The sequence below is a fragment of the Orbicella franksi genome, chromosome 11, assembly GCF_964199315.1.
Source record: "Orbicella franksi chromosome 11, jaOrbFran1.1, whole genome shotgun sequence".
NCBI classification, from domain to species: domain Eukaryota; kingdom Metazoa; phylum Cnidaria; class Anthozoa; order Scleractinia; family Merulinidae; genus Orbicella; species Orbicella franksi.
The window spans coordinates 20,873,099-20,888,544 of record NC_138155.1 but is presented as its reverse complement, the minus strand read 5'-3'; the positions used below and the strand labels follow the sequence as shown (position 1 = coordinate 20,888,544).

The window sequence follows — 15,446 nt, the reverse complement described above, 5'->3', positions numbered from 1 at the left end:
AAGAGGCTTTTAGCGTTTAAAACCATTACGTCTGGGTTGTCATCAGTCCCTCAAATATCCGCATCGATCAATAACAGGTAACGAAACTGAAAAAAAAAAAGAACAAAAAAGCACATTAAGATTAAAAGGACTGAAAGAGATTAACCAGCTTCTAGCAAAAACAGTGCGCGCAAGGAATTATTTCTTTGACCTTCTTTCCACGACCCGGTTAAAGATCTAGAAGTTTTTTTGAGAAGTTCAATTTGCACATGTGGTGTTCTTGGGTGATTATTTTTGTACTGGAAAAAGGGTTAGGAGAGGGTAGCCAAGTCTTCTCTTGTTACTTGTCGTGGGGATAACCGCTGGCCAGATGGGTCTCAAAGCTCGTCTTCTAACTTGACCTGCCTATATAAGGAGTAGTAATTTGTCGAAATTCTGATTCGGAAACAGGCGACTGAAAAGGGCAATGCACGGATCGATTCGAAACTTCAACATTACCCCTAGTCATTGAAACTCCTGGGTATTTGAACTTTTGACGTGTAGGTTCGTTTGAATTCCCGACCGATCTTCTTGGCCAGATATTATGTTCAATCAGTCCCACCTAAGAGACATATTCGACGATCCTCCCTGGACGGACACGACAAACAAGAGTCAGGGAAAATGACAGGGTTCGGGTAATGCTTTTAGGACTAAAAATTCAATAACTTTTAAGAGATATTTCAGGGCACGATTCCATTTATTTCAAGGAATCCATCCACTGAAAAAATTATATCATTAGATTGAGGTATTAAAGAAGCTCAGTCACGGTATTTGGAGTTTTTTTTGGTCGCGTACAAAATTATATTTAAATTGAAGGAAACCTGAGAATAATTGTTTACTAAGAGAGAAAAACACCAAAAAGATTCTAATAAACCATAAAGGAACAAGGATGGTTAAGGATGGAGAAGATTGACACGGTTTACAAACGACTAATTCGAAAAATTTGGGCTGAACTTTTCAAGATACGCAAACCATGGCAAAGCTCTTTTAACCCTTAACCCTCTAAGGCAAACGACAGTTTATCCTAAATCAGTAAATAAAGGCTCTCTGCCTGTGTACAATATACGATTTGAAAGCCACTGATCAGCTTATTTAAGAACTGCCATCAGCAATTATGAAGGAGGTAGTCATTTTGAGAGAAATTGTTTTGAAATGTGAAAATGAAAACCTTCCAACACGTATCAGTTCTCAAATATCATAGGTATGCTCCCGAACTGTAGCTTATTTAGCATGTCTTAGTACATAGCTTGATGTGAAACAAGTCTTGCATTCTATGTGCATCTCAAAAAAAGAAATTGTGAAGTTATGGGGGTGGTCAACTACATCTTAGATAGGAAGGGGTCACAATGTTATGCCTTCAATGAGTAGATCTTTACAAGACAATTTTCGTGGCCAAAGATCATAGAAATCTCTCAAATATTCACAAAGTTATGATGCTGTGTGCCAAATGGCGCTTTTAGGGAGTAAGGGTTAAGAGAATGAATGGAGAGAATTCAGGGTTTTTTCCCCTTCTTGGTCAACCCTTAGTGAAACAGTCAAACAAAACATTTCAACGGTTTTTCAAGGACCCAATGTACTTTCCAAGGACTTTAAAGGTCTGATTTTCAGGTGCGTGCAATCCTGATAAAACAACAAAAATGTATCACCCGCAAACTTTGACCGTTTATTGATACTGGCTAGCACATGGGAAGGGCTGGGAAGGGAAGGCTGAGAAGAATTTGAAAGAGCTCTAAATCATTTAGAGGGAGCTTGTTCAAATTCTTCTCTTCCCCTTCCAGCCCTTCCCATGTGCTAGCCAGTATCCTCTCGCTTCCCAGGAAACATCAGATGGTTAATTCATGCTTGCCGTTATGTTGATGTCTTCAGTTGATCGATACATAGATCCAAACGTAATACACTGAACAAAAGAATCAACCAACACCTTAATATAATCCTCTAAAAAGAAAACGTCATTTCAGTCTTGGTGCCATTACTTTGCAGTTTTTTTGTTACCGACTTTTTGTCACCTCTTATTCCCTTTGAAATGTTCAAAACATTCCTCCTATATCGTCTGTTATCTCCAGATAAACGTTTCTCATCACAAACGACCTAACAGGCTTATTATGCTCGAAATAATGCACTTTATTATCCAACTGCAGCGAATACTGTCCAAATAACAGTACAAATATACAGCGAGATTGTACAGTAGAAAACCTGTATGGCGTATTTGTACAGTAGAAAACCTGTTTGCTGTACAGGTCGGCGCGCGCATGCAAAACTGTCACACTCTTCCTCTTTCATTGATAAATTTATTGAATACAGCAGTTGGATAATAAATCTCTTATGAGATGTTTTGGTGTGTAGTATCGCTGCCTATTTTTACTTGTTGTTTGTATTTTGACTCGCCCTACGGACGCAACTCGTAAAAATAGACAGCGATACTAAACACCAAAACATCTAATAAGATATATATATCCAAGCTCAAAGGCCAGTTACCCACCTTCCACACGCCTTCCCGGTGACTTGTTTCCCTGCTTTTTCCACCAGTTACGTCTGTGCTTGCCGTGGATTTCTTTCCGTTTACCAATTTTTTGCCTTTCTCGATTACGCTTTCGCGAGCTTGCCATCTTCCCTGACCCCGTGGCTCCTGTGAGGAGCATAGGGCATCCACGAAAGCATGCCATTCAGGGCGATCTTGGGCTAATCTAGCAATTTTCTGCCAATCCGATCTAGATTGACGCAGTTCGTGGTTCACTGGTCGTTTCCAGGTCAGTTTGGGGCAGCTCCTACCCTGAGGGTTCCAAAATAGCGCTTGCCTTATCACACGGTCCTGAGGTTTCCTGAGCATATGACCAATTCACCTCTTCTTTCTCCTGCGTACTTAGCTAGCCATGATTTCCTTAGTAAAATAGTAAAACTGCTTTGATGTTTACTATTGAAAATCCTAGCTTGGTCTTAAGGCTTGAGGTTTTGGATTTCCATAACGCTCTTAGAGAAACGCAGATATACCGTTATCAATTCTTATCTGTGCATCTTGCTCGGAGCCGCCACCTGTAGATATCACACTGCTTAGATAGGTGAAGGAAGATACATTTTCGAGAACTTCATTTTCCAATGTGACAGGGTTTGGGCTGGTATTGTTAATTCTCCTGATCTCAGTCTTGTGTTTTGGAAGCTCAAACCTTCAGCTTTGCCACTGAAGCCAGTGCTTGGGCCTTTGCTTGTGCATGTTGGCAAATATGAACGAGTAGAGCAATGTCGTCAGCAAAGTCTAGGTCGTGCAGCTGAGATGCGAGAGTCGACTGGAGACCAGTTCTTGCACCTCCTGTAGTGGTTCGCAATACCCAGTCAACAACCAACAGGAAAAGCAAAGGAGACGGGAGGCAGCCTTGTCGAACACCGGTTTTTACTAAGAATGGGTCTGAAAGCTCTCCATCATGAACCACTGTGACCATAGAGTCACTGTATGATGCTTTGATAAGGGAAATAAATTTTTCGGGTACACTATAATAGTATACGGTCTTCCAAAGTGTAGCATGGTCCACACTATCGAAAGCCTTCTCAAAATCTACGACGGTGACATTCAGAGATGAGTTCCACTCCAAAGACTGTTCGACAATAATTCGTAAGGCCACCCCCCCCCCCCTTTTTTTTTTCGTTTATTGTCGAATGCGTTTTCTGATTTTGGGTCGGTCGGTCGGAAAAGGAAAAAAAACAAAAATAAAATTGGAAAAGGAGTCTGGAGCTAGGAGGCCCGGTACCTCAGCATAATATCCCTGGAGCCTGGAAACAACAAGGTGTGGTTTACAAGTCAACATCGTGGCAATGGAGGAAGGAAAAAGTCGACGTCGTTGTTAAAATCAAACGAGAACAGGGAAAAACTAAAAATCTGTAAAGCAAAAAATTGCTTATGTTTCAGATTAAAGTGACAATTGTTTGAAATAATGTGTCATTGCCTTCATTGCCTTCTGTGTAGCTTTTTTTTTTTTTTTTTTTTTTTGAAAACGCGAAAATCTGGGTCGGTCGGACGACGCTGAACAGAGAAAAAAAAAAGGATGCCCTAAGGCAGCGATATGGCTCATATTATATCGCGATGACGCTCATTTATTGGTCCCTCCTGATAGTCTCAAGAGCGGCACTAAGTCGTTGAAGAACGATCCTGTTAAGGATCTTGCCTGGGAAAGAAAGCATATATAGTGATGCCTCTATAGCTGGAGCAGTCAGCTAAGTTACCCTTTTTGGGGATTTTCACAAGATCGCCCTCTTCCCAGTCTACCGGGAAAGTTTCATTCTCCCAGACGTTTTTATACACTTCATACAGCATTTGTGCTGAGGTGTAAACATCTGCTGTTATTTCGTCAGGGCCGGGAGTTCTATTCTTCGTTTTTCGTGGTTTTTCCTGCACAAGCCTACGTGATATTGTGCGTTCGAAAGCAATCGATATACACGAATGATTAAAGGCTCCAGGCGATTCTTTAACACCCGAAACGGAAAGACAAACGCTACTTTTCGGTAAATGGTTTCTTGACAGAAAAAGAAAAGAGAGAATAATCAGTAGTCGCTACTCGGATTCCAATTCCCAATGTCTCGCATGGCGAGCCAGCGCTTATTACACTGAGCCCCTTGCACATAAGTTACTGAAAAGCAGAAGTATTAATCTTGTTCACGTTCCGCAGGCTCAAGTGTTTCGCTCAGTCTGTACCTCACTGTTGACGAAACAAAATGATCTTGCCGTTTTTGACAGCACAGGGAAGACATGCACAGATATATGTAATGTTAAACGTGTAGGGAGGCCTGAGTAACAAAGTTTCTTAATGTTGAACGTTTTCATTTTGCAAATATAACAACACACCCCTGAATGGAAAAAGGCTTTATGGGCTTGTTCGAAAGCTAGCCTGCCCTCACATCACAAGTAGTTCCTAATGAGCAATGCCTCATAACACCCTGTCATAATTTATTTTCCAAGTTCAGTGGCTCACAGCCACTTTGATTCCTTTAGGCTGCCATTTCATCTCCGCAATGCAGCATATGTCACCTTAATGATACATTTTCCCGCCAAGGTTTACGCCACTTCCCGCGCTTGGCTTACCACGGGTTACATTTTTTCCCGCACTTGCCACGGATGACAACGTTTCCCGCGCTTTCCAATGGTTGCAAGTTTTCGCGCGCTTGCCCCACGTTACACACTTTCCTTTGTGTTATTCGCTTTGGCATGTTTACGATTGGCAAGTAGTTATATATATTTTACGCGCATGTCACGGGCTACCTTTTCACTTTGAATATGATTAGTAAATTACGTTTTTTGATGACCAGTCTCGTTTGCTATTAAACCTTGACTCGTCATAGCTGGTTTTATTTCCAAAAGGATCTTACTAATAAGTCATAACAATTTGCAACGCGTTGCAACGAGCGCTTTTGAATTTTTAGCAAAACGTACATGTGCCTTCAATAAAATACGAACATTAAACCATTTCAAAGTAGCAATGCTGTACCACAAAAAAGACGAACAAAATCACGGGGAATAAAAAGAAAAAAGAGAAAGACAAAAAAATAGTTAGCAGTCAAGAGGGAAGGGATGCTCGCAGTAAATGGCTTTATGAGATGTTTAGAAGCACAGTTTTACAAACTTTTACAACGCTATTAGCTCATGTGAGAATTTAAAGATTAATTGTAACACATCTTAGTAAACACATAAGTGATGACTGCTGTCAATTTTACCCAGAACGATATCACGCGGTCTATACCAGTTTCTTTCACATACAGAACTTTTGGTGCAGAATAATTCTACGAAGAGTGATTGTATTCAGCTGAGAACAAACACACTGTACATACACTCTCATAAAATTACACTTGTCTAGATGGAGAGATGGAAAACAGACAATTTTCTTTCTATGCGAGTTGCTATCCGTTGGGACACGACATGAACCATTTTGGCACAATCTTGCCCCTCTGCAGAGAGCAACTAATTTGTTACTAATTAAACACGGTTTTTTCTTCTTATCAAAAAAATAAAATACAAGCAAACGTGTGATACTACTATAAAATCTAATTATTAAATCAATTCCCACTAGCCCCCTCCCCCTGCGGATTATGGATCCGCCTGGGTCCACGACTTCCGGCTGCCTTGGGAGGCTTAGCAAACTTTTGCCTGATGAGATCCTTGCGGGGGTGGAGTTGGTCTTGAAGGAACTCTTCGTTCAACTCTGAAGGGTCTGAAGTTTCAATCTGGAAAACAACAAGATCGAAATTACAGTCTTTCCAATTTAGTTAAAATTGTGTGTCATTCCTCCCTTGGAAAACAAGAGAACGATTTATTGCAGGCTTTCTTGTTGTTGTTGGGTTTTCTGTTTTTAGCTTCTTTGGTTTATGGTTTTTGTTTGTTTGTTTGTCTGTTTGTTTTTATGGTACCGATCGATCAATCGATTGAACAAACGAACGAACGACCGAAGGAACGAAGGAACGAAGGAACGAAGGAACGAAGGAACGAAGGAACGAAGGAACGAAGGAACGAAGGAACGAAGGAACGAAGGAACGAAGGAACGAAGGAACGAAGGAACGAAGGAACGAAGGAACGAAGGAACGAAGGAACGAAGGAACGAAGGAACGAAGGAACGAAGGAACGAAGGAACGAAGGAACGAAGGAACGAAGGAACGAAGGAACGAAGGAACGAAGGAACGAGCGAACGAGCGAACGAGCGAACAAGCAAACGAAGGAACGAAAGAACGAAGGGACGAACAAACTGTAATAATATGCTAGTTTATATATATGAATGTATAGGAATTCATGTATAATGTGTGCATGTGCATGATGAATGAATAAGAACAAGTAAAAGTATGTCATAATTTATGCGTCTATAGTCAGCTGTGAGATGTAACTCGACGGTTACGAACTCTTTGGATTAAAGCGTTTCTTCTGAGTTCTAAACGTTCCTCTTGTGCTTTTAAAACACAAGCGAGCGAATGAACGAGTGAACAGACGGAAGGACGGCCGGAGGGACGGACACAGGAACCCATGCAAGAGACTTCAGTTCCTTGTACGCTCAAGTCATTGTGTTTGTCTTCTTTACGGCCCGAAATGGCGGGCTGTAACGATTTGAAAAGCTTCACGTTAGCTGTTACTACACGACAATAATAAGTACTGTAAATTTCAACTGAGATGCACGGACGCCCGGACGCCCGGACGCACGGACAAAACTACTTCGTAATCATACCTTTCTTCCTATCTCAAGTCCAACGTTGTTGCCTGTGGCTACATCCAGTAACGGTCCCTTGCATGTGGAATACAACATACGCTCCTTTATGGAACATTTGTATCCCGGCATTGAATACACGAAAACTGCAATACAATGAAAACAAGACAGCAAGTTATCTACAGTTACAGTTTCAATTTCATGGCGGATCAGAGCCAGCGTGTTACTCTGGTTTCTGTGGTGACATAAGACCGTGTCTAAATAAAGTGTATGTCATTTCGATGTCTATGTCTATTAACAGCGTCGCTGTAAGTACTACAGATTTTTGAATAAAAACCCTCTTGTAACTCAGCGCAATATCTCCTGCTCGAAAGCTTTATGTGAAGGCAACTAAAGAAATGAAAAATGTTAAGTTCTCTCTCACCTACGGACTCTAAGAAGTCTCCTTCAAAAGTATGCTTAAAAAGGTAGAAAACAAAACGTCCCCTGTCGCCTGGGACGTGACCTGACAAATCGTTAGCAGCAACGTCGTCTTTTGTGTCCACGAGTACAATTGTTTCACTTGGTATATCAAGTTCCTGTAGGAGAGAGGAGGGATGTCACGAATGGACCTTTTTAACGCTGTCACGCTTTTCCGATTTTTTTCATTCAACTGCTGTTTAATATTATTTCATACAAAATAAGATTGAGGTTTAAACTCTTATGTCTGACTTACTAATTGGACGAGGCTTAGCTTTTTCTCCTTCAGTTCAACTAGTTTTTCTAGAGCTTCATCAGTTAAGGGAAACTGGACACCAGTCATATGACTCTGTTTGCTATCCACACTAATATCTGCCCGCATCTGAAATAAAGGAAAATTATTGCTTACTTTTATGCTAAGTTTAAAATAAAAGAAAATGCCCTTCCCTTGTAAGTTTTATACAGTACACGGACTTAAGGTGATCTGTGCAAGCATCAAAAAGTATTCCTTATTGTTCGACACTCTACATTTTAAGTGTCATGAAACATGTAGCCTAAAATTCTGAAGTCTAACCTTGAACACTTGTCACAAAAATGTGTGAAAACCACCAAAAACTGTCTCAAAAGCAACAAAATCAACAAACCAATGCTTATAGGGCTGTTTACTATTGAGTGTCATAAAACCTAAACAAAAGTAATCACTCTAGCTCGTCACAAAGGACACAGGGTCTATTATAATTTAGTATCACCCAACTAGTGGACCAATGCAAATCCTGCATTTTAATTGGCTGCGCTACTAGAGGACTATTACAATAATTAGTAATAGTCCTTGAGTAGCAAAATTGGCACAATCAAACGTGATGCTTTCTTTAATTTTATTCCCAAATAAATATTTCTTCAACTTGCATTTGCTAACTTTATTATTGCCTTTTCTGTCTGACTAGTTGGGTGATACTAAAACAATTAGACCCTTCGCCCTCAAGAGCCACTGGTCTAATTGTTAAACAGTGAACCAAATCAAAATGCCAAGTAATTAATATCTGTAGCTGGCACAAAGTGCAAGAAAATGTGTGCCAACAAGTCATAATTGAGTTTGGTTTTACTTCTGATAAGATGAAAGTGTGGGAGGAGTTTTTTTACACAAAACATGTAGCCTGAAAACCGCTTTAAGTCCTAACAATGTAAAAATGACTACATGAAAGTTAGACATTGCCAATAAAAATAACAAAATTCCATTTTGGAAAAAAAAAAAAAAACATGCATGTCAAAAGGTGGAAATGTGGTTGCCATGGTAACATCAAGTTCCAAGAACCACATAATGTCATACTAAATAAGAATTATCCCAGATAAATTTTTAGACCAAGTTGGAAAACGTAAGCTGTGTTCTGTAAGTTAGCAGTCAAGTCTGAATGGGGTTAAGGTACAATAGGAACTAGTAACAATTTACAAAAGTCTGAACAGTAAAATCAAATCCCTAACCTCTTGTTGTTTGACCATTTCCAATTCCAGTTCTTGGTCTGTGAGAGGAGGAGGAGCACTCTCGGAAACTTTGTGTTTTTTAAATCCACTTAAAGAAACATCTGACTACAAGAACAAGACAACTTCATTAGAAAGCTCATATTTAGTTTAAACTGTTAACTGCAGCCCAGAAGCAACCTTCATATGTGACTGTATAAGACCCACATGTAGAGCCTTCTGGTAGAGTGACACATTTAAGGGCTTATTAACAAAAACTCTAGTGCAATGCTGGGGTTTCCTTAAGGGCCTGGCATCGGGCAAATTGACCAGCTGCGAAGACGATTTTGCCCAGCGGGTTTGACTGCCTAGTGGAAAGTTTCCTGTATAATAAAGAATTTCAAATCAAATAGTTTTGCCCACCTGTGAGAACCAGTTGCCCTCCTGCTAAAGACATGAATGAAACCACTGGCAATGGCTAACAATTCAAGCTACGTGATACTACACTGTATGCCCTGATATCAGTCTGGTTAATGTGGGTTGATAAATGTGCAGTTCCAGAAAATATCCACACCTCCCCCACAGAAGGGAATTTTTCTAAGTCCCTCCCCCCCCCCCCCTGCCCCAACCCCTTTGGAAATTCCGATTGAGCTTCATACATTTCTTTAAATTTTTTGGTCTTACAGAACCCCCCACCCCTGGAAATTCCAATCCCTTCTGTGGGGGGAGTATGGATATTTTCTGGAACTGAACAATGCTGGTCCATACAGATGAACAATAAATTACATGTACAAGAAGATTTACATAGAAACTAGTAGTTTTCCCAAGCGAGTATTACTGTGGCTAACAGAGTTGTCCCACCTCTGAGACCACTGTTGAATACAGACTTATAAATGGATTTGGAAAGCTAGTTCCCAACCCAGTGACTATTATTTTTAGCTACACTAGTCAAACCTGATATCTTAGTAATTTAAAAGTTACATGTATGTGGGCTTGTAGTGTCATAAAGTACATGTAACTACTAACTGGAGGTAGCTGTTGACTGTGGCTTAAGGGGTAATGTGTTTTGAAATCCTAATAGCAACATGCAAAGCATGGCCTGATGTTTGAATGTAAACTTGCAAAGACAAGGTGGTCATCAACAATTTACATGCATAAGTAAGTAAAATAATATAATTTGAGGCAAAAATTATTTGCACACCGGATGAGTACCAAAAATTTCATCTCTTATGTGACCTCCTCCAAACTCTTTCTTTAGAGTAGCCTTTGTGCCAGCAAACAACATCTTCCGCTGAGGCTACAAGGGAACGAAATACATTTTTAATTACAAGATTGCAGCCACTAGACTGAATGTTGCATATTGTACCCATCCTGTTATTAACCATCAAAACTGTCAAACACAAGGTGAACATATGGTGCATATAATTATGTAAGACGTAGCTAAGAAATATCAACAAGTCAAAATGATTTCAAACTAGACAGTTTAATTTACAAAGTGTACTTTTCAAATATGGTGACACTAAATATGGAAGAATAGAATATTGACTGTCTGATAAATCCAGTTTAGAACCACTTTGATCTCAAATCTATTTTAAATTAGTATAAGTCTACTAGAGTTCTATCACGGATACCATTCGTTGATTGGTTACGCTACTCACTATATATTCTGTTGTAGATAGTGAGTAGCGTAGCAGTGTGGACTTTTTAACAAAATGCTGGATGTTTCTTTGCATTTTCAAGGCATCTGTGAAGAGGATTTAGATAAAGTATTGAACAACAAGTAGATTTATACTAAAACAATAGGATTATTTGCTCTCGATTTCTATTGCAGGAGAGTTGATTTGGGTTGCACCCATGTCAACTATCATGTGATAGAAATCTTGAACCTGAGCATAATGTAATCAATTGTTAATTAGAGAACTTGTCTAAAAGCCACATCTAAGAAAATTCATGCAATGTTTCTCCTCTAGATCTCCTATTAAGTCAAAATGTTCTTTTGCCAGTCTGAGTATTTCCTAATTAAAACCGGGAGATAAACTAGTTAATGCATTGCATCGCTCTTGAATTAAACTAAATCACACATGGAAATTCCATGATTTTGTTGTCTAATTTTTAAGCTTTCATTGATACTTCTTGTTCAATGTTTAATGTCATATTAACTCACCTTGGCAAAGTCAGGAGAGTAAGAGATGAACAGCCATTCATAGCCTTGATTATTTTTGGTGTCCAGGCGATAAAACAAGTAGCAAGGATCCTTCTCGTCTAACAGCGGCAGAATAGTTTTATCATAATGTAAACAGAGTCAAAGGCTAACTCATGCAAAATAACAAACTGCAAAGCATACTGGGTTACTGAACTGGGTTACCGAAAAGTGTAATGTTTTGTTAAAGGAGAAGGTCACTCAAATAGCTTACTTTTTTGTCTTCGCCTATAGCAAGTAAACATTCAGCTTTTCCACTAACTAAAGTTTCAGCCTCTGAAGTGCCCGCCATCCTGAAGAAATTTTTCTTGAAAGAAGTGACTTTGGAGGCCGCCATTTTGAAACTGTCTTGGCAGCCAGGCCGTGTTTATAAATTTGACATCACTCCATCCGACTCGAAATTGGAGGGAAGGAGAAAACCTGCAATTGACTAGGCATCCTTCACAAGGTCAAAATCTATATTTGCCAAGCGATTATCCACTTCACTATCTTCAATGCTATCATTTCTGAGTTTGGAGCATGTCTGGCTCAAAATAATATGGCTCAAGAGCAGCCATAACCCATAGTGATAGTTAAAAGGCTTGTAGGAAGCCATTTGGACAAAATCTCTCGGACGGAATGACGTCATGAAAACGCAGCCTAACTGCTGAGTACTGTTCAAAATGGCAGCAAAGATGTTCAAATTTTGGACTTATATGGAGACAAATTTCATGACGAAAACCTGCACTTTAGAGGCTGAAACTTTGGTGTGTGGCTAAACTCAGAGCAAGGTTTTTACTAGCGTTGACAAAAAATATACGTTTTTTGGAGTGACACTCTGTCTCACTGGTGACCCATCTGACATTCAACCTTATTTATCAATTTCATTCTAATGTTGCACAGTGTAGGGAGCTTCAGAGTTTGGGTCGGGGTCTAGGAGAGAAAGACTCTGCCCACTTTTTTTAATCATTCCCACTGACCAAAAGCCTAGAACATGCTAAGCATCCACAATGAAGCCAACCTACATGCATGTAGTTCACAACAAACACCTCTGATATATCAACTACATAATTACAGTGTAATTACAGTGTATATAATATCACGTATGTTGTCAACTGCTATGGATTTTGTTCAGACTGTTATGTAAATCTCCTAAAGGCATTGCTTGACTAGAAGACGAACTCACTGTCTGAAGAGGAAAACTATAAATCAATACTGCTCTTGTTAATTTGATCAAGGATATCACTCTCCCAGTCTCCTTCAGGCTCCTTGCTCTCACAACATATTAACTGCTCTGAAAAAAGACAACACCGTACAACTAGAATACTAGCTTTAATTGACCACTGGTACTGGCTTTCTAGGGCCAATACATTTGACGTTTGAGGAAATCAAACTATTGTATATATGTCACAGGACATCAACAACAGTCCCGGATCATCAGCACCATGCAAAAAACATGCATGTAAGTCACATTTGCCAGCCCACAACAAGTGGATTTTGTACCAGTTTAGGCTTGTGGATTCTGTCCTTTACCTGATGAACAAGCAAAGTGTATCTAAAGACCATTTCTGGTTACCCTGTGCCTCTGTGTCAAAATGAGCCTTTTTGCAAAACCATTCAAATGAAAATGTGTCCAGCCTACAGGTTCATTTTCATGCAAATCAAACTCATTTTCATATAAATGTGGTGCACAAAGACTTGTTTTGAAACAGAGGCTTAAGATAACTTGGGGACAATTTTTTTAGTAAATTCAAATTACAGGTTGAGTACAAATTCAAAACACAGGTTGAAATTATTGCAGTAGCGTAATAATTTGAGATTACTAAATCATGCTACTTGGACTGGGAGGGAGGGATTTTGCAGTAATACAGGCAAATTACATCTTGCACAAAGAGCAAGCTTTTACATCTATTTTTCTTTGATCTCTGATCAGCAACTGATGGGTAGAACATATTACAACATACCATCCTGAATATCCACTTTAATGGTTCTTATGCTGCCTTCTTTTGATCTGGCAAACAGGGCCTTGAGATCATCATTTGCTGAAAAAAATGATAGAAATTTGGTAAATTTTTTTGGGTCAAAGCAGTATTAAAATTCAATTGTGCAGTTCCAGAAAATATCTTATTCCACTCAAAGAAAGGATATGAATTTTCTAGGGAGGGGTGGGGGGAGGGGTTAAGTAAGAACAAAAAATTTAAAGAAATGTATAAAGCTTAATTGAATTTCCAGAGGGGTATGGGGTCCCTTCCATGGGGGAGGTATGGATATATTTTTAAAGCCCTTTACTGGCCTCCCACAAAAAATGCTCCAAAACACTGACATGAATCATTATTAAGTAAATGGAGAGCAAACTGTTGTTTGTTTTATAGCAATTTTTCTTAAACACCACAACAGAATCTGGAAAAGGCTGTCAGACATATCAGAACCCTCAGTTGTAAATGCACCAGTTCTTGTTGAGCTGCATCGTTGCTGTACTTTGCGACGGCGATTAGCCACGACAATTAGTATTACTATTATTTTAATCACATATCGCTTCAGCACGTCTTGTTAATTTTACTGTAGGTATTCATCACATTCAATGAAATATGTCTTTCGGGTTTTACCATTTCCAAGTCATTGGATTATGGCATAACTGTTGTGTGAGGCACGGTGGCCTCATGGTTAGTGCGCTCGTTTCTGGATCAAGCGGTCCAGGTTCGAGCCCTGGCCGGGGACATTGTCTTGTGTTCTTAGGCAAGACACTTTACCCTCAGTGCCTATTTCCACCCAGGTGTATAAATGGGTACCGACGAACTTAATGCTAGGGGTAACCCTGCGATGGACTAGCATCCCATCCAGGGGGGAGTAGAAACACTCCTAGTCGCTTCATGTTACAGAAACCGGGACAAGCTCCAGCCTGATGGGCCACTTGGCTCGTATGCAGACTTTACTTTACAACTGTAAGTATACAGTTGGGACTATGACTACTGTAAGTGCCAATTTTTTTAGGATTTTTCAAAGTGAGCATCATTTGAAGCATGACCAAGCAGTGGGGAAAATGGGACTAGTGATGTCATTTCATCGAGTTAAGGTGTCCAACTGCTGGAAGTGTCAATTGTACAGGTAGGATGGGTAGGTTAATGGAAGTTTGACTGTTAAATTACATATTCACGTAATATGAAGAAACCTGATCTCTTTACTACTGTGGACGACCTGTGTCACAGTATTAACTGGGAGACCTGTGAAAGGCAGCAGCTTACAAAATACGTTATGTTAGAACACTGAAGATACGAATGCCTAATAGGATTGTATATCAATAAAAAAAAGAGTCCCCATAAGAGACGAGGCAATGCGTATACATAACAGCGCATCAGTAAATGCAGTTTAGTCCGAAATTGCTGCCCAAAAATCATTTCACTACGACTTGAGCAAGGTATACACGAATTCGGCAAGTGTTTAGCCACACTGCCAAACCACTCTATTCTTTGAAAAACGAAAGCTGCTGGCACAGTAAAGAAAACATCGAGGAACTACTTTGGTGTAGCTGCCATAAATGTCAAGCTATATGGGACATCTTTCTTAGCTCACAAATCATGTCGGCGGCCGGCTAGTCAGGAAGTTTGAGCAAATCAATGACAAAATTTTAGATATTATCACTCAAAAAAGTTTGCTATTGTACCAATAAGCAAAACGTAAACTTCACTAGTAAACTAACCTTGAATGCCAGTCTGGTGAGACATTCTTTAAATGAGAAATAACAAAACAGCAATCAAAGACCCTCCTCCGACACAGTCAAACCAACCTGTGTCAGGAACTTCCAGGACCGGCCATTTTGCATGACGTCATGAAACTCCCGTTACGTCACTTCCGCTCATAGCAAGCAGGAAGTGAACCTGATATTCATATTGTATTACCAAAACGTACTTCAAAATTAAAAATGCGTATTGGAAACAAAAATTTTAACTTGAATTTTTATTCATTGTGAGATCGTTGTTCAAAATAATTTAAAGGACTGAATAGGGTATATTTGAACAAATAAAACGATAATTTTATGATTTTATGGGTAAATTTTAGGAACAATTTATATTTATTTGAAAGAAGCAACTAAAACAATCAGTAATACTCTTTCAAATTTTCCGTTTTGAATTATGGGAAATTTTTGCTGTGCTTTATTCATTGCCTTG

At 39.5% G+C, this 15,446-nt stretch overlaps 1 protein-coding gene across 1 annotated transcript; it reads right to left on the bottom strand.

Annotated features, from left to right (window-relative positions):
* Positions 1 to 1,080: 1,080 nt before the first annotated feature.
* On the bottom strand, positions 1,081 to 15,108 carry LOC145502660 (twinfilin-2-A-like). The gene is made up of 10 exons (XM_081482007.1): positions 14,978 to 15,108; positions 13,245 to 13,322; positions 12,524 to 12,574; positions 11,266 to 11,393; positions 10,303 to 10,398; positions 9,126 to 9,230; positions 7,903 to 8,028; positions 7,612 to 7,765; positions 7,209 to 7,333; positions 1,081 to 6,222 (listed from the first exon to the last, which is right to left on the bottom strand). The coding sequence occupies exons 1-10, from the start codon at positions 15,000 to 15,002 to the stop codon at positions 6,055 to 6,057; spliced, it is 1,056 nt and encodes a 351-aa protein (XP_081338133.1). The 5' UTR covers positions 15,003 to 15,108; the 3' UTR covers positions 1,081 to 6,054.
* Positions 15,109 to 15,446: the final 338 nt, after the last annotated feature.